The sequence below is a fragment of the Aegilops tauschii genome, chromosome 5 (genome assembly GCF_002575655.3).
Source record: "Aegilops tauschii subsp. strangulata cultivar AL8/78 chromosome 5, Aet v6.0, whole genome shotgun sequence".
Lineage (NCBI taxonomy): Eukaryota > Viridiplantae > Streptophyta > Magnoliopsida > Poales > Poaceae > Aegilops > Aegilops tauschii.
Genome location: NC_053039.3, coordinates 507229271 through 507252509, shown reverse-complemented (window position 1 = coordinate 507252509; position 23239 = coordinate 507229271). Strand labels below are relative to the sequence as shown.

At 47.4% G+C, this 23239-nt stretch overlaps 2 protein-coding genes across 2 annotated transcripts; one reads left to right on the top strand and one right to left on the bottom strand.

Moving 5' to 3' along the window:
• Positions 1-495: 495 nt before the first annotated feature.
• LOC109752660 (zinc finger A20 and AN1 domain-containing stress-associated protein 7-like) lies at positions 496-1832 on the bottom strand. The gene has a single exon (XM_020311560.3). The coding sequence runs from the start codon at positions 1662-1664 to the stop codon at positions 1206-1208; it is 459 nt and encodes a 152-aa protein (XP_020167149.1). The 5' UTR covers positions 1665-1832; the 3' UTR covers positions 496-1205.
• A 12370-nt stretch (positions 1833-14202) lies between these two features.
• On the top strand, positions 14203-22396 carry LOC109752661 (probable aldehyde oxidase 2). The gene is made up of 8 exons (XM_020311561.3): positions 14203-14641; positions 17458-19128; positions 19383-19645; positions 19789-19998; positions 20124-20342; positions 20435-21496; positions 21583-21681; positions 21765-22396. The coding sequence occupies exons 1-8, from the start codon at positions 14479-14481 to the stop codon at positions 22182-22184; spliced, it is 4107 nt and encodes a 1368-aa protein (XP_020167150.1). The 5' UTR covers positions 14203-14478; the 3' UTR covers positions 22185-22396.
• The last annotated feature ends 843 nt before the right edge of the window (positions 22397-23239 follow it).

Here is a 23239-nt window from a genome sequence, read left to right as displayed (position 1 = left end):
GAAGTTGATGGAGTCGATGGAGACGATGGCGGTGGTGATGACGGTTCCCCAGACGCACTCCGCTGCCATCGGAAGAGAGGGGGAGAGAGGCCCCCCTCCTTCTTTCTTGGCTTCCCCCTAGGTGGGGGAAGGTTCCTCCTCTAGTCATTGGTTTTATGGTCCCTGGAAGGCGAGAGCCCCCTTCGAGATTGGCTCTCTCCTTGAGCGGTATTTTTCTAGATGTTGAAATATGAGTTCTGTCATCATTTTACCTCCTCCACGGAGTTCCTAGCTCTGAAAAATCTAGAGAAAAAATAGGGCGGTGGCAAAACTTCCGAAGCAAGCCTGCGGAAAAAGGATGCTACCAAGGGACCTGCTACGTGGACACGCAACCTCAGCTCGTAGCCCAGGGGCGCATGAGAGAGAGGCGTGTGGGCCCCCTCTGGCTCCCCTCTGGGTGGGCCCAAGACCCCTAGGCTCTCCTAGGGGTGAATCTTGCCGACGTATTTTATTTTTATTTTTTCCGCTCCCAAAAATTCCTTTTCTGGAATGTGCAAAAACACTAGGAAACAAAAACTTGCATTGGCACTAGAATAATATGTTAATCCAATAAATGTTATATAAAAATATGCCAAGATCATATATAATTGATGTGAATATAGCATGAATAGTTTACAATTATATGTATGTTGGAGACGTATCAATTATCTGAACTGATGAGGAGTTCAACCAATTCAAAGCGAATTATATATACGTTGGAGACGTTACAAATCCTTTTTCATTTTTAAAGCAAGCTCACTCCTACATCTCCAAATCGTTCAGTATAGTGCCACAATACCTAAAATGTTTAATAGTTTCTTTGTTTATTAGTACAAACGTAGGCAACCATGAGCTAAACAAATCCATGCATATTATCTACCGCATTTCCAAAATTAACGCACACTGCAAGATAGTACTACATATCATCCTTGCAAATGAGCACCTCAACAACATGTGATCACCAATTTCATTATTATTACTACAAAGGATGCATAATGTACTTTACAAGAACTCAACCGATCAACGGATCGGACAAATTCACTTCCCAGACTATGTAATTTACAAGAACTCAATCAATCAACTGATCTTACAAGTTCATTTCCAAGACTGATTACAGGTTTGGCGACAACGAACGTCACATGTTCGATGGTTTCGTCGTCTGGTCGATTCTGCCGGTCTTGTGGGCTTCAGATCCTTCCGGTCATCTTGTCCGCGACCACGACGGGGTTGTGCTTGGCGATTCGCTCCTGGCCGGCGGTCTTGTAGTCGAATCCGCAGTCGTGCTTGTCCGAGTAGCGGTGGACGCTGCAGAAGGTGCCCTCGCAGCGGCACAGGAAGCCCAGCAGCCCCACCTTCTTGCGGCACGCCGCGCACCGGCTCGCCCTCACCGCCGGCTGCTTCGCGGACGCCACGCAGGGTTCGATTTCGACTGCAGCATCGGCTGACGCGACGGAGACGGTCATCTTGGCCTTCTTCTCCGGAGGCGCGGTCGAGGCGGCGAGAACGTGGTCCTTGTAGCACTTGGAGCACATGTTGCCGGTGGCGGCGGCACCGAAGAACCCGCAGCCGCCGGCGCACATGCCGGCCGTCTCCCCGTCGGGGCACTTCCGCTTCTGCGCCGTCGCCGCCGATGCGTGGTGCGCCATGGCTACTGCTCCTCGAACAGGGCGCGCTTTGAACTCTGGCGCCGCTGCGCTGCGATCGTGCCCTCTTCTTCGATCGTGATCCCTCGTGCGGTGCGGTGCGGTGCGATCGAGTTTGGGACGCGACGATTTGGTGGCCTGGCTCGCGGGGTTGCGGGCGCCTTTTAGCAGCAGCCGGGAGAGAGCCGAGTTTGTGCAGGTCCCCGCGGCCCAGCCGGAGTCTGAATCGTGCGAGCAGATGACTGACACCGTGACGGTGTCGCAGTTGCCACGGATATTCTAGAGCGCCGCGCCGATTTCGGACTCCGTGGCAGACGAGTAGACGGTAGACTGTTCTAAAAAAAAAGACAGACGGAGAGATGAGACCTTCTTTTTATTTCTTTTTATAAGAAAGTATACGGGTATTGAAATCATAATAAAACAATACAAAGTTCTAGACACGTACAAGCACACCTTAACACGCACAGCCATACCAACAAAGAGCACCCTAAAATAACCAGTAAGACATGAAAATCTCATAGCTCTGTGTCATCGTCCTTGAACCTTGCGAAAAGGCTCCTGCAACACAATAATCCGCAACCAGACTCAAGCAGATCACATCTTCAAACACAGCATAATCACCGCCACATGGCTCCCCGTTTCTTCGCTTTTGCGCCAAAAAGACAAGAACACACATGTGCATCCAACACGCCCGCATCAACCTTCATTATCTGTGACTTTGAGTACCGCTATATGTGCCCCTTCCAGATGGAAGAGAATTGGATCTGGTTCTAGCGCAGCGGCCGGGCCAATCGCTCGGGCAAAACAGGATATCCCTCCATTAGCAGCACAAAGAAAGAGGAAGAACATCAGCAGAAATTCATAGTGACGAGGAGGAAGAAAAATCTCTATCTCCACACAACCACAAATCATCCGAGGACCAAACCAGCCAGTGTCAGTCGACCTCCAGAAATCATAGCGCGCAACCTCGACGAGATCCGGGGATCCCCACCCCACTCGCTCTGAGTCGAAGGCAAGAGACCTGCCTGACCAAGAACGAAGCCTGGGGAAACTTATTCAGACGCGATGCCACCCGCAATGGCCTCGGCAACGTCTCCCTCAACTCTAACCCTACTGAGAACCCACCCGATGCACAAATCCGAGGTTCCCCTACCTCCCGCCACCGGAGCGACCGGCGGCACGCAAAGGAAAGTCACAGTCGCCTCCTTTTCGCCTGTATACAAGATTCGCTCTTTCCGGGAGTTGCAAACTGAAGCCGACGTGGAGTTTGCTGAAGCTAACTGTACCTAGAGATGAGACCTTCTGTTTGACGCCCGCGGAGGCAACGCATAGGGCCGAGCGCATTGGGCCGGCCCAACAAATGTCGTTGTACTGGACTGTAGACGACGGCTACTGTAGCAACATGTACGTGTGCTGTAACAGAAATCCCTATTTGACGCATTATTATGTGTCAAAATGTCGTTGTTTCGCACAGGCGATCAAGCGATCGTTCGGATTGAGCCGGCCCGTTTAAGCCTTTTCAACGTTCCCAGTTTTGGAAACCTTCTACAGGTTTTCAGTCGGTTTTTTACGGTTTTGGGAAACTTCTAGAAGGTTCCTGAATCAAATATTTTTTCTGTTATGTTTCTCTTTTGTTTTTTGTTTTTCCTGTTTCTTTCTTCCTATTCTCTCATTTTTTATATTTTTCTGTTTATTATCTCTAGTTTTTTGGCTTTTTGGTTCTTTTTTTTCTTTCCTTTTGTCTTTTATTTTCATTTTCATTTTTTCTTATCAAACTTATTTTTCTTTTTCAAAAAATGTTTGGATTTTAAAAAATTGCTCCTTTTAAAGGAAATGTTCATGTCTTCAAATTGTGTTCACAAATTCCAAATGATAGAATTCAAAATACGTTCGCTTCATTTCAGAAACTCAAAAATTGTTCACCTTTTTCAAAAAAAATCACAAAACAAGAAATATCTGGTTGTAAAAAACGCCTTTTTTAAAAAAATCCACAAATTCGAAAAATGTTCACATGTTTCAATTTTGTTCACAAATAAAAAATCTTTGGGACTTTAAAAAATATTTTGTTCACAAATTTAAAAAATGTTCGCATCTTTAATTTTTGTTCAGAAATTAAAAAATGGTTGAGAACTTCAAAAAATGTTCCTATGTTCCAAATTTGTTCACGTATTCTAAAAATGCTATAGTTCTCAAAATTTGTTCAAAAGTTGTAAAAATGTTGATATTTTTTAAATTAGTCCGCAAAATAAAAAATGATTGAGTTTTGTAAATAATATGTTAATATTGAAAAATGTTAACTTTTTCGATTTTGTTATTGTTTTTTAGAAAATGTTTTACGTTTACAAAAAATAGTTCATAATTTCGAAAAATATTTTTGCATTCAATTTTTGGTTCCTATTTGTTTTCATATTTTTTAGAGTTCCCAACTAATGTTTGCGTTTCAAAAGGTATTTACTTTTATAAAATCACGCTTGAATTTTTTTTATTTTTAATCTGCCGTGTATTATAGTTCATATATACTGGGCTGCCATAGTACACAGTAAACCTCAGTTACTACAGTGGCTATGTACTTACTTCACTGGCGAGAGGAGTTGTGTTCGATCTCTCGCCCACATTTATTTTTCTGGAATTTGGCGAAATGGTTTCATTTTTTGCCGCTGCAGGTAGTTTTTTAATATTGCGCTGCAAATTTTTCACAGTAGCTTGCCAGTGGCAGTGCCTAGCGCATTGCGCTTATCTGTATCAGGTGGCGGGTTCGATTCCTATGGGTAGCTCTCTTTTATTTTTGCGAATTTTCATGCCGCAGAGGACAGCGAATGGGCTGGCCCAGCTGAGCTGCTTCATGTGCGAAACCGCGACTCCTTGCTGCAGTAAGCGACATATAGGAGGTCCCTGCTGTAGCATTCAGTTTGCTGTAGCGGCCTTTTTTGTCTGTAATTTCTTCATGGATTGATTTTTCTCCTGATTTTTTCTTATTTTTTTCTCTTTTTCTATTTTTACTGTAAACAAATTTATGTATACTGTGACCATCAATTCCAGATACACACTGAACATTTTCTAAATATACGATGAACATTTTAATAATACACAATGTACATTATTGTATTATATGATGGGTTTTTTTAGTATATGGCATTCATATTTGAAAAACAATATGTATAAATAGGCGGAACAATTTTCAAATTCGCATTGAACATTTTTCATAAAGTTGAGCAATGTTTTAATACATATTGAACATTTGTGTAGTACAGACTGAAATTTTATCAAAAACACAGTGACCATTTGCATTATTCGTCGAACAATTTCTAATATATGATGTACATTTTTATAATGCATGGTGAAGTTTTTTTAATATACCGGAACATTTTCTTAATATAAGATGAACATTTTTCTAACACAGAATGAACTTTGTATAATACACGAAAACTAAGAAAAAGAAAACATAAAAGACGGGAAAGAAAAGAAATATAAACAATAAGAGAAAAAGGAAAAGGAAACAGAAAAACAGGAAATGACCGTGGGCCGGCCCCAAACTAGGGCGTCGGGAGGCCGAGGTTTGGCGAAGCATTCATGAGCAAAATTTTCAGAGCCCACTTTCTACCTTCTCCTTCATTCAAAGGTTTCTGCAGGATTTGGAGATGGCCCAAGTCACTGGGTGTGTGAAAATAAATGTTGACGGGGGCCTCTCGCGATCAGGAGAGCGGGGCGCAGTTAGTGCTGTTTGTAGGGATGGCATGAGCAAATTTATGGGAGCATCTGCTGTTGTGGTCGATGGTTTGGTTGATTCGGAGACACTTCAGGCAGTAGGTTGCAGCGAGGCACTGTCTTTGGCTTTTGATTTGAATATTTCAAGTGTCCAGGTGGCTACAGATTGCTTGCAAGTTGTCAGGAACATCAGGGAGCAGAACCCATGCAAATATAGCACAATCATCCATGAGTTCAACGCCAAGAAAAATAAGTTTCAGATAGTCGAGCTTGGACATGAAATGCGTGTATACAATATGGAAGCACATGCTTTGGTTAAAGCATCCACGTCGTTGGAGAGTGGCCGTCACTTGTGGCTCACCTCCCCACCCCCTATAATTTGTATTCCGGTTGACATTTTGCAGTAAATCTATAGGGTGTTTCTCAAAAAAAAAAAAAAAAAAGAGTGTGTCAAATAGGATCTGCCAGGAGGAGTAAAAGATAGCGACCAAAGGCGAAGACGCTCTGTCTTAGGCCGGCCGATCTCAGGTAACGCCCACCGTGGGAGCTAAATGTAATGGCCCGTGTTCCGGGTCACACACATAAAAAGGAAAGGGTAATTTAGACTTAGAAAATAAAAAATACATAAAATGGAAAACAATGTTCATCACGAATTTTAGAGAAACAATTACTGCATTAAATTTGAAAATGTCAACTGCTTATTAAAAACAATTGTCATGTATTTAAAAATGTTCGCTCAGTATGCCCATCGCCTATTTAAGACTGCTCGTCGAGTATTTGAAATATGTTCGTTGGACAAACAAAATTTTCATCGTCTATTAGAAAAATAGTCATTGTATATTTTGAATATGTTCATCACATATTAAAAGTGATCGCTGACAAATATTCATTATATATTTGTAAAAAATGTTCAGAGAAGATTCATGAATATAAATATATAATGAATAGGAAAATTAAAAACACAAACATGAAAAACTGAAAAAAAAAACATGAAGAACAAGAAACTAATAGACCAAATATTAAACCGGAGAGGAAAAAATGCACAAGTAATCTAATAGAAAAAATAAGAACGACAGACTAGGGAAACAGACAACCTGTTGTTACTTAGCAAACAGAATGAAGTGAACCCCAGTAGTATGAGTGATGTGATTAGAAAGATCTTCGACAACAATGCACACTAAAACTTTTTGATTAGCCAGTGAGGCTAATTACATCCAAACCTCTCAGTTGCAGCCGTAGAGCATCACGTAGGTGCATTGATACCCTCGCACCTCAGTTTTTATCAAGGTTTTTTTTTTCACCATTTTTCCTTCTTTTGCTGTTCAAATACATGTTGACTATATTTAAAACATGTTGTACATTTTTGTATACACTCAAAATTTGCTTTTCATACAGGTTTTTGGAATAAATGATGGGCATTTTTTTTCAAATACATGTTTGAACATTTTCTTTTCCTTGTTGAACATTTCCTAATATGGGTTAAAAAACTTTAATGGTACAAAATACTTCTCTAAAATAACCCGAACTCATTTACATTTAATAAAAAAATACTTAAGAAGTCGCTGTCATAGTTTTTAAACACGTGCACATTTTTTAAAAATTTCACAAACATTTTTAATGGTATGAAATAAATTTAAATTACACGAAGATATTTGACATTGTATAAACATTTTTATAAATAAATCGTGGGCATATTTTTTGAAATGGGTGAACATTTTCTCTAAATTTCACGATCATTTCTTTAGTGGTACAGATCATTTTTCCAAATTACGCGGATAGGTTTTTTACATTGTATAAACATGATTTTAAATGTCACAATGGCCCCCGATAGTTAGCTCGCATAATTTTCAAATTGTTCTTGTAACTTTAAAAAAAATGCTCATGCCATTTAGAACAATGTTCACACATTTCACAAAAATGTTCATGATGTTTCAATAAATATTTAACGTGGTTTTAAAAGTTGTTCGGACCACTAAAAAAATGTACATGCCATTTAGATTAATTTTTACACATTCAAAAAACCTTTTTTGTGGCATTTCATAAAATGATCAATCATGTGTTTAAAAAGTGTTCATGTCATTTCTAACAATATTGACACATTTGATAAAGTGTTCATGAGTGTTTTTGAAAAATGTTCAACATGTGTTAAAAAAATGTTTGTGCCATTCATCAAATTGTCAATCAAGGAACTCATACACAACCTTAGAATGATCTAATATAAATTTAATCCAAATTTTACTTACTTTACCTTGTAATTTTATGTTTGAATTGTAATATATTCTAAAAATCATTGTTGCATTGAAATAATTATTGAGTTATTGTTGCACTGTGATATTTATCTTTATTTATTTTCAATATTAGCACTATATAAAAGGATGAGGGCGGAAATTGGATGATCATGGTTGGAAGATCGGCACGCGGTTGGTTGTCCGTGGACAAGCCCGTACGTGTACACAGACATTTGCAGATGAAAATTTGGTGACGCGCGATTGAAGATGTCAAGAGAGTGACTCTAGCAAAGTCGTCATATGGGATATAAAGGTCGCGGTTGTTGTGCGCAAACACAGGGGCACATAGGCAGCCTCCCATGTTTTTCATTTTCTTTTTCTGTTTTTTTTGTTGCATCAACTTATAAATCCACACACTCAATTTCAGAGAGTAAACACTAATTTGACTACAAAGTGGTTACATAGGGGTAGAAAAGTCGTTTGGTGACATTTTGTTTACTAAACTGGTGACCTTTTATGTCTTGGGAGAAGCACTAGTTGCTCCCCATCACGAGGACATGTAATGTTGTGCATGACACATTCATATGTAACGATTTCACTTGCCCTCTACGTGCGATTGTATGATGGTCCGGTAACCTTGTCTCTGTGCCATTTTCTACCCGTTGTCGTCGAGGTCGAGGACACCTTTTCCAAGAGGGGGCAGGCCCAATAGGACATGATTCGTCCCGGTGATGTGACCATATTCATGTCGAATGTGCGCCGTCTGATGCGCTCCCTCTCCTCCGCCAAGTCCTTATGTTTCTCCTCGTACTGGAGCCAGATGCTTGCAACGCCCTCCCGACATCAGTATGCTTGAAGATTTCGCCAGGGCAGACAACCGAGATGTGAGCATCATAACACTCATCCCATTCCTCCTTAACAAAGAGGCGACAGGGCAGCACGTGGCCCCCGGTATGAGTTGCTTGGGTGAGTCCTCACCTGCTCATACGGGATCTGTACGTAGCCGTGATGGATATCCCAAATAATGGCTTGTGTTCTGGTATTGCAATCTGGTCACTCATCCTGCTCTGCAGCCTCCTCACTTGTGTCATGGCAATGCCCCACTTTTGTTCCTTGGCAATTAGGAGAACTTTCTTCGACGCTTTTCCTCCTCGCCCAAGATCCGCTCCGCCTCTAAGAGTGGGGTCTAGTACGGCCACGGGGAAAGCGACATGGCGACAGGAAGGAAGAAAGTGGCTAGACACAATGATGTTGGAAGTGAAGGTAGTGAGCTATTCGGCAATGAAGACTACCTTTTTGTAGTAAGGGCGCGAACGGCGGGTATCAAGAAAATACGGTAGCCGCCAGGAAAATATGGTGGGGTAGCCGTGGACAATTGGCACGTGATGGTTGCCATTAATTCTCGTTTCATAGTCATCTGCCATTAGCGGGCAGAGGAGAAGGGCCACACAGAAGGCTAAGGAGGAAGATGAAGCTTCCTTCCCGCGTGAGCGGTTGATGGATGACGCGCCCTTCAAATCAGCGCCATCAGTGTTCTAATATGGAGGCTCGTAGACTCGATACGAAGTGTTCTTCATAAACTATGACAACCATGCTAGAGTGCCTGTTGTCAAATGTTATTATATCGATCGATCAGACCGATATGATGAGCGTGATAGAGTTGCTCTTAGCTAGTCGAAGAAACGAGTCTCTACTGAGTGAGGCGTCGCAGAGGCCGGGCTCCATGGAGCCTGTTTTACCAAAAGAAAATCAGAATATACTTAAAAGTTTCAAAAAAATATCAATTTTTTTATACAAATACATATGAATGTTCGTCATTTAAAAAAAATCATCAGGTAATTTGATTATTTGCATGCTACACAAAAAGGATAAATATCTTGCCCAAAAACAACAAAGATAAAGCCCATTTTAATCTGTGTATTTATCTTTTTTATATACATTACATGTTGACATATATGTTCATGAAATTTATACGTGTATACTACAAATAAACATCTATGTATATACCTTTTTTCAGATATTTTTCAATGTGTGGAAATAGTATTTTCGCTGAAAAAAAACTAAAGAGCTCTGTGGAGCTCGGCCTCTGCTATGCTTTTTTTTCGGTCTCTACGTGGCTACGCCCCTCTGTTTTCGCGGGATCGATCTTGCTGCGCGCCTCCATTTTGTACTCCATCTCAGCTCGGCAGCCGGAGCCTCGGTCGGGGAGGGGGGTCGAGGTGGATCGGGCTCTCGAGATAGCGCCTGCGCCTCGTCCGTGGACGGACGCCTTGGTGGCACGTACACTGACTACCAGCTCGCGCGCCGTGGATTCGGTCGCGGCACGAGCCGACGAGCCCGGCCGGAAATCCGCCGCCCGCCTTGGACGACCTTTCAGGCTCATCGGTATGGCCACTTGAATGCGCTTGCTTCGTTTGAATAAAGGTAAACGCCCATGTCATGTCATGACCACCGCTTCCCAGGCCAGGCCGCATTTGTCGGTCAGTAGGACATCACGATCGAAGAGCACTCTCGCTAGTCTCCACTCTGGCTGACACTGAAAGAGATGCTTGAGCCCGTCACGCATGACGCGAGAGTCCGGCAGATAGATAGATATTAGATACGATCTTCTCGGCGCCGAATGGAACCAGCCACGAACGTGTCACGTTGACCCCAGCCCGCGCCGGACCTCGTGGTGGGGAAGCAGGCGACACGGCCGCATTATCCGGCGGCGCATGCATATCGCACTTGCGCGGACGCCGTGGCGGCACGTAGCGCGCGGCCAGGGTTGGTTTGGTCACCCACGGAACGGAACGAGCCCCGGTTATCGTGTGGGGATGGGTGAGCTGCATGGCATGGCGTTCTTTTCCGTGGACGACTGGTCAGTCTACTCCCATCCCTTCAGAACAGAAGGCTTGAGCCGAACAATTATCGGTGGCTGCGTACATTTGCACCGGGGGTGTTGATTTGGTCGTGCCCGTCGTTACCAATCGACCGGGGCAAGTTCTTCGCACCGTGTAACATCACTTTAATTCAAGTTTCGGCGGCGTTACCGTGGCGCACACATACGCACATCTATAGCCGGAGCCTCGGGCAAGCTCGACCAAGAGGAGGAACCGGCGGACAAAGGTGGCAGACAAGAAAGCCGCTGCTTGCTACGCTGCCGAGGCGGCCGCGTTGCGTGCCGCCAAGCACCAGGTCGACGTCGACGACAAGGAGTCCAACGTCGACAAGGCGCACGCCCTCATGTTAGGGTTGTGCCGACCCCCGCCGGCCATTTTCTCGGTCGCTACCATGCGCCATGGCCGCGGCTAGCACATGCTCGTCGGCCGTTCATCCTCCACAGTATTGTTCCCCGAGCTCGTTCGTCACATCGGAGACGCCCGGGTATCGTGCGCCGCCGCTGCATGGCCATGGCCAGACCCGGTTCTCCACGTCACTGGACGGTAGCGTGGTCACGCCGGCCACCCCGCCATCCCAACCGCGGGCGTCATCAACCTCAACGTGACGCCGGGGTACAGTGGCGCTGGCAAGCCATCAGATGGGACGCAAAGGAAGCAGCCTCGAAAGATTCCTACATCCAATCTTGTCTGGCTCCCGCAAACTGTTTGATGAAATGCCACTGCCGACGCCGACGGTCGACGACCCTGACTACGCCACTTTCATGGAGAACGTCATCTTCAAGGGCATGGCCAGACCTTCAATGTCGACGGTCAAGGCCATGCTTTCGATCCCAACGCGACCCAATGCCAGGACGACCGCAACCAGTATGGTGACGACCTATTCGGTGGCCATGATGAGATGAGATGGACGACCATGGCAACTCATGGCATGAAGATGATGACTTGTATTGTGAAGATGAGATCGACATTGCGGAGGAGCCATTGGTGTTTATCGATGAGCTCACCCAAAGGGCCGAGGCACAAAAGAGGAGGCAAAGCATTCACACGGGATCATACACCCAAGAGGAGGACACTTTGGTTTGCCAGAGTTGGATGTAGATAGGCCAAGATCCCACAAAAGTTGGCGAGAAAAAGGGATCCGTCTTTTCGACGAGAGTTCACAAAACCCTTCATGAACGAAGTAAGTTTGCCCCATACCAATTAGTGAGCACCCGTGGCATCAACTCAATCCAAAAAAGATGGGGTTCATTCAACAAGAGTGCAACAAGTATTGTGCCGCGCTTGAGAGCGTCCAAGCCCGTCCCGTGAGTGGCCTAGGCGTTGATGACTTGGTATGAACCTCTCCTATTTTTATTGCATGCCATCTTCATGTTTCATGCATCTTGTGTCCTTCCATGTTACAATTGCGGCATCATTATGTAGGCAGCTGGCTTTGTTGTCGGCCTGTATGAACCTCGGCCGCTGGCGTGAACTATGGACGCTGGCATTATGTTGTTTTGCAAAAATTGCATGTGCCTGGACAAGATACAGCCGAAATGCGGCCGCGTGTTGGGCGCACGGCCGGTGCATCCACAAATCCGAACAAAACGGACGTTTGTTTGGGGTTGTGCGATGGAGTTGCCCTTAGAGCATCTAAAGCCGGGCACCCCAAACCGGCCTCAAACGCCCACGCGGTTCGCCCGGTCACTGACCGGTCATGGTTTTTTGACCTAGACGGACGCCTCAAACGAGCCTCAAACGCCCAGATTGATCGGCACCCCTCATATCCAACCCAAATATGGGGCGGATATGGGGTGGTCTGGGCACGCCCGGACGCGTCCACCTGACAAGCCCGGCCCACCACCGACCCCACGGATGTCCCACAAAAACCCATCCGGCTCATCGCTCTGAAACCCTAACTCACTCACACTCTCCTCTCTTGCTCCGTCCTCTCCTCTCCCCGCATCGATTCCGATCGAATCCGGCGCAATGTCGAGCTCCGACAGCCGGTCCGACTCCAAGCTGGACCCGGACTATGACCTTGTCCTCCGCATCGCCTTGGAGTGGTCCAAGGTGGAGACCAGGGGCAGCTCCGGATCAGCAGCCTCGCCGCAGACGCAGCTCGGACGCCGGCGCTGGCCCCTCCCGGCCCATGCGCAGCTCCGACAGGCGGCCTGCGCAAACCGCGCCTCCCCTACACCGTCCCCTGCCCCGTCCGGCCGCTGCTCCCCCACGTGGGCAGTGGTGGGTGCTTGTGCGCTCCCCGCCAGCCCGGACGCACACGCCGAAATCAAAGGCACACGCCACCCGCCGCGAGCGGCAACGGGAAAAGGGAGAGGGAGGCGGAGCAGTCCACGCGCTGCCGCAGCGGGATGCAGGCGGAGCTCAACGAGGACGCACGGCTCCTCGAATGGGCCTACCACCTGTGATCTTTTGAACATCCGTTGATGATCTTTTGGTGATCGGAACGTGCATTTCTGTCGGATTCTATGTTTGTGTGATGATTTACGTTGTTTCTACCTACGTTGCATGTTAGTATAGATATGAGAGACCGGATATGAGATACATAGATGTGAACAATAGAATTTAAGGAGTGCCCGATCAATGACTACGGACACACCCGGACATATGAGGGCCCGGATTTATAGGTCACGGCTGTAGATGCTCTTACATCTTGACCCGAAAATAGACCATAACGCGCGGTCGATACAATAATGATGCTAGAACTACAGAATCCTCCTCCTGATTTGATGATCTGATGTCATTTGTCTTGATAAGTCGATGCATCTAGCCACCTGTACCGAGTGGGTGTGCAGCAGAGACGCGAACTAGCTACTCCTTCCAGGATGGTTTTTTTTTTTCATATAGTAGTACTAACAATCGGCATCTGTCAGTTAAGTCCAGGGAGCAGACACGGGAGTTCCCGAGAGAGAGATAATATTCGCGTCACGCGTTTGACTAGGCCGGGCGAGATCATGTGGCAGCGCCGCCCGCATCGCATCGCACCGCACCACGCGAATCGTCTCCGCGGGCCGCTGTGCTACGTGCTGCCTCCTCCGTTTTAAAATATAGTGCTTCTTTTTTTTCCGTGCTTTAATTTTAACCATAAATTAACCAACGAGATCGACTGCGGCGGGGGGCAAAAATTATATCAGTGAATTCGTATTCAAAAGAGAGTGCACATCAAACGGCAAACGCAGGCTCCACACTCTCATACCCCCGCTCGTAATATAAGAGCATTTTTGACACACTAATGTAGAAAGAGCTTTTATATTTAATATATTACTCCTTCTGTAAACAAATATAAGAACGTTTAGATCACCATTTCAGTGATCTAAACGCTCTTAAATTACTTTATGGAGGGAGTATATGTTTACTGAGTTAAAGAAGAGAGAAGAGATGCGGCTGTAGATTTACAGCCGGCTGTGGCAGTAGAACTTTGTGAGAGTGTGCGGTAGATCGTGTGATAATAAAATGAGAGCAAACAAAGCTTTGCCCGCCACTGGCGCTTTCGCGTACTAATAAATATTAGCATCACCTTCCCCGTCCTTTGGATCTCTTGCGTAGAGAGTGGAGTAGGAGTGCCAGTAGTACCACTGATTGACTGGTACAAACATCAGAAAAAGGTTCACGAGAAGCTAGCATCGCAGTCGCAGCACAGGTACCCACACAGTGTGCAATGGCCTCGATCGATCGCTCCGTTCCACCGGATTCGATTCTTGGATCGCACACGACGATCGATCTACCGCGCCCATTTCCCCTTGACCTCCACGTGAGCGCAGAGTACGTGCGCGATGAGCGCAGGCTCACGCCATTTCCCGTCGCTTTCCTCCGGTTCAACGTCACTGCATAGCTAGCCACTAGCAAAGTCCCTCGCGCGCTATACTGCTCTAGCCGAGCTCTGTATAAAGGATAGAGCTATAGCCGCCGGCCGGCCTCAGCGCACTTGGTGAGGGAATTCCCTTGGTGAGTGGTGCACCTGGATCCAGGAGGAAGCTGTTGGCAGTGGAGAGAGAGAGAGAGATGGGGTCGTTGGGGAAGGATGCGGCGGCGGCGGGGGAGCGGGTGGTGCTGGCGGTGAACGGCGTGCGGCGCGAGGCGGCCGGCGTCGACCCGTCGACGACGCTGCTGGAGTTCCTCCGCACGCGCACGCCCGTCCGGGGGCCCAAGCTCGGCTGCGGCGAAGGTGAGCACCACCAAGACCAACTGGCTCTCCATTCCATTAGCTATGGTTTAATCCTTGCAGTTTCGATCGGTGAGAATCTTATCGGATGAATAGCCCAAAGCCCGGACCCAACGAGCCGACGGGAGTTGATCTGCCATCGTTTTCAGATTACCGACCGGACTCCTGCTCCTGGATCGCCTGGTCGCCGATCTCCACCCGCGCGCTCCACACGCGCGCGCAGGCGGAGGGAGAGGGAAGCAAAATAGGTGGCGGTAGGAGTTTCTGCACACGTGCACCTAGGCACCACGGCACATACACGCATAGACATATCCACAGTACCCGTTCTTGGGCCATCGACCACATCGGCGCCGCTTGTTCTCTTCATTTTGTGCGACCTACTACGGTCGCTACCAGCGCTAGCGCTCATTCATCACGAACCACAAAAATGCCTCCTCCTCGGCGCACACCGGTTCTAGCTAGGACCCATCATGTCTGTGTGGAATATAGGCCTAGTTCTTTTGCCAAAATCTGGGGATTCTCTCAGAATTCAACCCCTACCCAGCTTTTCCTAGTTCTTTTACAATCCTATCTAGTTAGGGGCTCTAAGATTCTGGTAGAAGTTGGGTAGGGGTTGGATTCTGGCAAAAGAATCCGGGCCTTATTCTGTTTGCTCTCTTCTTTTTGTGCTGCCTGGCTAGCCAGCTATCATTATCGTCCATTCATCGACGCACCACGAGTCCACAAGTATGTATGTCGGGGCACTTTCCAACTGCTCTCAACACTTTGACAGCACAAACGGCAATCAAAGAGAGTACCTAGTGAAAACCGCCAGTCTTCAAATTTTGATTAAAGATTTAACTGTATGCATGCTTGAAATTGATACATTCTTTCAAGCCCACCCGGCTAGCGATGATTCGGGGATTCAGTACTCCTCCGATCCATATTACTAGTTCTACTATAGCTGCGACAATTAATAATGGGATCGGAGGAGCGAAGCAGTATCTTTCGCTTTATGTTTGAGATAACATATAGTATTAAGAAGGAGTGAAAAGGCCGGATACGCTAGCTGCCGTCCTACTTTTCTGCTAGTGGAGCAGGCATGCAACGCGAGCATGCACCTATCCCAAATTATTGGACCTTTTACTCTCCGATTTGCAATTGTTTATCTTCTTTGCTAGGTGGTCAGGTCCCATACGCTGCATCATCCTGCAGCTAACCATCTTAGAAAACATATATATATATATAGCGGCAGTCTAGTCAGTAGCATGCTTTGGCCCATATCATTGTCCCAGATGCTTCTTGATAATGACTTTACATAAACAACACACTAATCAGACCACAGGATCCACACAAACACACACACACACACAAACAAAAAAAAAACAAGAGAAACTTTATAATTGCCGTAGGCTCCACAATTGACTGTTGTTGTAGCGGAAACTCAGATGATTTCACAAAAATCTGTACTCGCTCCGACAGTTGTTTGTTCACCAAATCAAAATAAAATAAAACATGGTTTTGTTTAACCCTAGCTAGGTAAACATACTCCCTCCGATCCTTTTTAGTTTGCATATAAGTTTTGTCTAAAGTCAAAGTAGAGACCAAACTTATACAAAAAAGTATCAACATTCAGAATGCCAAATCAATATTTTTAGATTCATTATGAAATGTAGTTTCAAGTTGACATTTTTTAATAGAAATGTGGTCAAACTTTGCAAAGTTTGACTTGACATAAGTCTAATATGCGGAGTAAAAAGGACCGGAGGGTTCTCTAACTGAATTTGCAATTCTACACCTGCAATGTCATTATGTACCGCATGAGAAATGCACCGATGTAAATCTTGATCCATAAGCATACCACATAAAGTGAATTTGTAGAAATTAAATATCCCATGAGTACGGAATTTAGAAATAATCTTGTTCACCTTAAAGCGCGAGCCATCAATGGAAGTATCATTGAATTTTTTTAGATCAAAAGTATTACTACAACAACTCGTCATTATTTTAGTATAAAATAAAAGACATGACATTTTATATAAAAACGTATAAGATAAAAAAAAATCTTTAAGTACTGAAAAAACAACTTCAAGTATGCGTAATGAACTAAGAGAGTACTTAATTATGAGACAATAATAATTAACATATTTAAGGGAGGTGACAATTCTTCACAGCCATCGGATAAATACTTAACGAAATTGGACTAAACGGTTTGGACGACTCAAATGAAAAATATCCCAAGTAACTCATGCTTTTAAAATCGGTAAAATACATACACAAATGTACAGTATGCCAATTGCTAAATATGTGCATCTTTTGGTCCTGGCCTTGGCCTTCTTTTGTTGTGGGTGGTAGCTCCACCACTTGCCTCCATGAACATTAAACCATAAAAGAATATCTTAAAGTTTCATAAGGTCTAATTCGTTTTACAACATATATAAGATGTCAACACATATGTTCATGTTTTCTATCTGTGTGCAAACGTTTCATAGAGATATGATAGGTCACACTACTTTTGTCCTTCGCATTTAACTCCAGACATCTAAAAGAACACAAACATATATTCCTTCCGTCCCAAAATAAGTGACTCAACTTTGTACTAATTTTAATATAAAGTTAGTACAAACTTGAATCACTTATTTTGGGACGCAGGGAGTACATGCCTATTTTTTTTCTTCTGATTTTTTACATTCAACCAATTATTTGTTCTATTCAGGAGCAAATTATCCCATTCAGCAAATATTTCTTTTATGTTTTTGAAGGAAATGTTCTTTCTCATTATATGATTCGTCTCGCTCTGGTGTGTTTCTAAATTAACGACGTCACGTTGCTGCGTGCAGGTGGGTGCGGCGCATGCGTGGTGCTCATCTCCAAGTACGACCCGACCACCGACGAGGTGACCGAGTTCTCGGCGAGCTCCTGCCTGACGCTCGTCGGCAGCCTGAACCACTGCTCGGTCACCACCAGCGAGGGCATCGGCAACACCCGCGATGGCTACCACCCCGTCCAGCAGCGCCTCGCCGGCTTCCACGCCTCGCAGTGCGGCTTCTGCACCCCCGGCATGTGCATGTCCATCTTCTCCGCGCTCGTCAAGGCCGACAAGCCCGGCGCCGCCGGCGAGCCAGCCCCGCCGCCAGGGTTCTCCAAGCTCACGTCGTGCGAGGCCGAGCACGCAGTCTCCGGCAACCTCTGCCGATGCACCGGCTACAGGCCCATCGTCGACGCCTGTAAGAGCTTCGCCGCCGACGTCGACCTCGAGGACCTCGGGCTCAACTCTTTCTGGAAGAAAGGCGCCGACCGTGCCGAGGTCGGCAAACTGCCGGAATACTCCAGTGGCGCCGTCTGCACATTCCCGGAGTTCCTCAAGTCTGAGATCAAGGCCTCCGTTGATAATCAGACGAACAATGTGCCGGCTGCGATCGCCGGCGAAGACGGCTGGTACCATCCCAGGAGCATCCAGGAGCTCCATAGCCTCTTCGACTCCAACTGGTTCGACGAAAAGTCAGTCAAGATCGTGGCATCAAACACCGGCGCCGGAGTGTACAAGGATCAAGACCTCTACGAAAAGTACATCGACATCAAAGGGATACCGGAGCTTTCGGTCATCAACAGGAGCAACAAGGGGGTGGAGATCGGGGCAGCCGTGTCCATCTCCAAAGCCATCGAGGTCTTCTCCGATGGCACCCCGGTCTTTAGAAAGATCGCCGGTCACCTGAGCAAGGTGGCCTCGCCGTTCGTCCGCAACACGGCGACCGTCGGCGGGAACGTGATCATGTCGCAGCGGCTGCAGTTCCCATCTGACATCGCCACCGTTCTTCTCGCCGCCGGCTCCACCGTCACCATCCAGACGGCTTCCAAAATGCTGTGCCTGACACTGGAGGAATTTCTGGAGCAGCCTCCCTGTGATGCCAAGACCATACTGCTCAGCATATTTGTCCCTGACTGGGGTTCAGACAATGTCATCTTCGAGACCTCTCGTGCAGCACCCAGACCATTCGGCAATGCTGTGTCCTATGTGAATTCTGCATTCCTGGCAAGGACTTCAGGGGATGCAGCATCAGGGGAGCTCATTGTCGATGAAATCTGCCTCGCGTTCGGCGCCTACGGTGTCGGTCATGCGAGCCGGGCTCGGAAGGTGGAGGAATTCTTGAAGGGGAAATCAGTGAGTGCATCTGTGATACTTGAAGCGGTTCGGTTGCTGAAAGATGTGATCTCGCCGTCAGAAGGCACCACACACCCTGAGTACAGAGTCAGCCTGGCGGTCAGTTTCTTGTTCAGTTTCCTGTCTTCACTTGCTACCGACCTGGATGAACCGGCGAAGGCTATTACTCCCAATGGCATATCTACTAATGGAACCATGAATGGCAATGGCGCGTCCTCCCTGGAGAAGCAAAGTAAGGTTGGCAGCGATGATTTGCCGATCCGTTCAAGGCAAGAACTGGTTTTCACCGAAGAATATAAACCTGTCGGCAAGCCAACCACGAAAGCGGGTGCTGAGCTACAAGCTTCTGGTATACTCCAATACTCTTATTCCAGTGAGCTTTTACAGTGTTTTTTTAAAGGAATTCTTACAGGGTTTATGGTTACCTTTTCTTCTGCTGTTCCGCATACTGTAAACCAAGATCTTTTTGCTAGTCATTCTGAACCATTTGGTAGTTCTTTTTGTTCATTGTACTTTAGCTAGTCCAACCAATGCAGAACCATCTGCTATGTTTCATCTGCTATTCTGAAACATGCACTTAACGATATTATTGGTCTTGTTCAGGGGAGGCTGTGTATGTTGATGACATCCCATCTCCCAAGGATTGCCTCTACGGAGCATTTATCTACAGCACACACCCTCATGCCCATATAAAAGGTGTCAACTTCAAATCATCTCTGGCATCAAAAAAGGTCATCACGGTCATCTCCGCAAAGGACATTCCTGCCGGTGGAAGGAATATTGGATCCAGCTTCCCGGGGCTAGGAGACGAAGCGCTCTTCGGTGATCCGGTTTCTGAATTCGCTGGTCAAAATATTGGCGTTGTGGTACCTACTTCTGAACCACTTGAACTCAGTTTCAGTCTTTCAGAAAAAAAAAAATGCACAACCAATAGTACTCAATGTTTTACCCAAAATTTTGAGGTATAGAACTGACCATATTATTATCGTGTTGGTTTGCCATCAATCAGATTGCTGAAACCCAGAAGTACGCCTATATGGCGGCGAAGCAGGCCGTCATCGAGTATAGCACCGAGAATCTCGAGCCGCCCATTCTGACAATAGAGGATGCCATCCAACATGACAGCTACTTCCATCCTCCCCCATTTTTGGCTCCTAAGCCAATTGGGGATTTCGAGCAAGGGATGTCTGAAGCTGATCACAAGATTTTATCAGGAGAGGTACATAGTTCAGTTTAGCAGGATGTTTGTCTATATTCGTAGTTTCAGACAAGGATCATTACATCATAGTTTCAGAAAAGGATCATTACATACTCACAACTAGCATCATTATCAATTTTCAACAGGTGAAACTTGAATCACAATACTACTTCTACATGGAGACTCAGACAGCCTTGGCCGTCCCTGACGAAGATAACTGCATCACCATCTACGCCTCGACGCAGATACCCGAGGTCACGCAGAATGTCGTCGCGGACTGCCTCGGCATTCCGTACCACAATGTTCGCATCATCACAAGAAGAGTTGGCGGCGGCTTCGGCGGGAAGGCGATGAAAGGATGCCATGTAAGTGGAAGCCCCAACCATTCAAACACATTTTACATCAACAAAAAGTTGTACAATCTTCTGACCATGGAGGAAATGTTTGTGTTTTTCAGGTGGCATGTGCGTGTGCAGTTGCAGCGTTCAAGCTGCGGCGCCCTGTTCGGATGTACCTCGACCGCAAGACGGACATGATCATGGCCGGAGGGCGGCACCCGATGAAGGTGAAGTACTCCGTGGGGTTCAAGTCGGACGGCACACTCACGGCGCTCCACCTCGACCTGGGGATCAACGCCGGGATATCGCCGGACGTGAGCCCGGCGCTCCCGTCGGCCATCGTCGGTGCTCTCAAGAAGTACAACTGGGGCGCCCTGGCCCTGGACGTCAAGGTGTGCAAGACGAACGTCTCGTCCAAGTCGGCCATGCGCGGCCCCGGGGACGTGCAGGGCTGCTTCATCGCGGAGGCCATCATCGAGCACGTCGCGTCGGCGCTCGCCGCCGACACCAACACCGTCCGGAGGAAGAACCTCCACGGCTTCGAGAGCCTCACGAAGTTCTACGGCGACGCCGCCGGCGAGGCCTCGACGTACAGCCTCGTTGAAATCTTTGACAAGCTGGCCTCGTCGCCGGAGTATCGGACCAGGGCGGCCGCGGTGGAGCGGTTCAACGGCGGGAGCAGGTGGAAGAAGCGGGGCATCTCCTGCGTGCCGATCACGTACGAGGTGAGGCTCCGGCCGACGCCCGGGAAGGTGTCCATCATGAACGATGGATCCATCGCTGTCGAGGTCGGTGGCGTGGAGATCGGGCAGGGGTTATATACCAAGGTGAAGCAGATGACGGCGTACGGGCTGGCTGAGCTCTGCTCCGACGCCGACGGGCTCCTTGACAAGGTGCGTGTCATCCAGGCCGACACGCTGAGCATGATCCAGGGTGGCTTCACCGGCGGGAGCACCACCTCCGAGACCAGCTGCGAGGCGGTCCGTCTGTCGTGCGCCACGCTCGTGGAGCGGCTCAAGCCCATCAAGGAGAGCCTCGAGTCCAAGTCCGGCGCCCCTGCGCCATGGAAGGCCTTGATTACCCAGGCGACCATGGCGAGCGTGAACCTGTCGGCGCAGGCGTACTGGACTCCTGACCCAGCCTTCGTGAAGTACATCAACTACGGAGCCGCCGTCAGCGAGGTACCATGATCGATGATCCAAACTCCAAAGATCCAAATCGCAACAAGGGATCCTGATTTCTGATTGGGAAATTGCCCGAATTGCAGGTGGAAATCGACGTGCTGACTGGGGGCACGACGATCCTGAGGAGCGACCTGGTGTACGACTGCGGGCAGAGCCTGAACCCGGCGGTGGACCTCGGCCAGGTGAGCTCGCCGCCGATCGGCACAACCACTTGCTGTTGCTGAAGATTGTTGTAACCTGAATTGTTTTTCGGTTGATGGATCAGGTGGAGGGCGCATTCGTGCAAGGCGTTGGGTTCTTCACAAACGAGGAGTACACGACGAACGCCGACGGGCTGGTGGTGAACGACGGCACCTGGACGTACAAGATCCCCACGGTGGACACCATCCCGAAGCAGCTCAACGTGGAGCTCCTTACCAGCGCGCGCGACAAGAAGCGGGTGCTCTCCTCCAAGGCGTCCGGCGAGCCGCCGCTGCTGATGGCGGCGTCGGTGCACTGCGCGATGCGGGAGGCTATCAGGGCGGCCCGGAAGGACTTCTCGGCCAGCTCGCCGCTGACGTTCCAGATGGACGTGCCGGCCACCATGGCCGACGTCAAGGAGCTCTGCGGCCTCGACGTCGTGGAGAGGCACCTCCAGAGCCTCTCCTCTGCGGCCGCCGGTCCCAACGCCGGCGTCAAGGCCTGATGGTACTATGTGTAAGTTATGTAGAAACGTGACACGTGTACTGTAATGACACGACCGAAGGTTTGGGACGCTGCTTGTCTGCGGTGTGTATAGAAACAGGAGATCATACAGCTATGGACGTGCATCAATCTTAAGCGTCGGATTTCATCTAACGGCAGACATGCACGTGCTTGGATTCTGCTTGAAAGAAGATCTTCAGTTTCTGTTACAAATCTGAGCAGTGGTGTACCCATCCCTGAGGTAGATCAAAGTTACTCCCCTCGCTCAGTGTTGGAGATTGATCACAAACCGGGAGTCCATTTGTGCTCGCATTTTGAAGGCAAAATATGTTGAGTGAATTCCGGTTTTTATCCCTTATTTTGACATTTTTGATACTAATTACCCAATTTAGTGAGATTTCATCCGTTTTATCACATTTAACAAAAAATGCTGCCACAATTACCTTGTTTAAAATTTTGTGAGCATTCTGACCGGCCGGTCATAATTGTTAGGTCCAGTTGGCATGCGACGTGAGTGGTTTTTCCTGGCTATTTTTCGCACTGCTGAACCGGGTCGTGCAACTTCTCCCGGCCGGCTCAGCCCGAAGGCGGTCGCTCGCGTCACGTCCAACCCACAACACCCAAGTTGGCCGCGCGCCACGCCCGCCTCCCGTGGCTTCTCGTTTGCGTTGCTGTCCATAATCAAACATGCAAACTGATTTCCGGATAAGCATCAAATTCCTATAGCATGTTGATCATGCCTGCATCATCTGTTAACTCAACCATGGAGTTCCCGTTGGCCACCTTCTTCTAATAATAAACATTGTCCCAAGGGTTGGAATACAATTCCTTGATTTTTCTCCTTTATATCAAAATAAATAATGAAATTTATGCAGAAACGTGATACGTGTGTACTGTAAATGACACGAGCGAAGGTTTGGGACGCTGCTTGTGTGCGGGTGTGTATAGAAGAGAAGGGAGAATGCAGCTAGCGACGTGGATCAATCTTAAGCGTTGGATTTCATCTAACGGCAGACATGCACGTGCTTGGATTCTGCTTGAGGATAAAAAGACTTC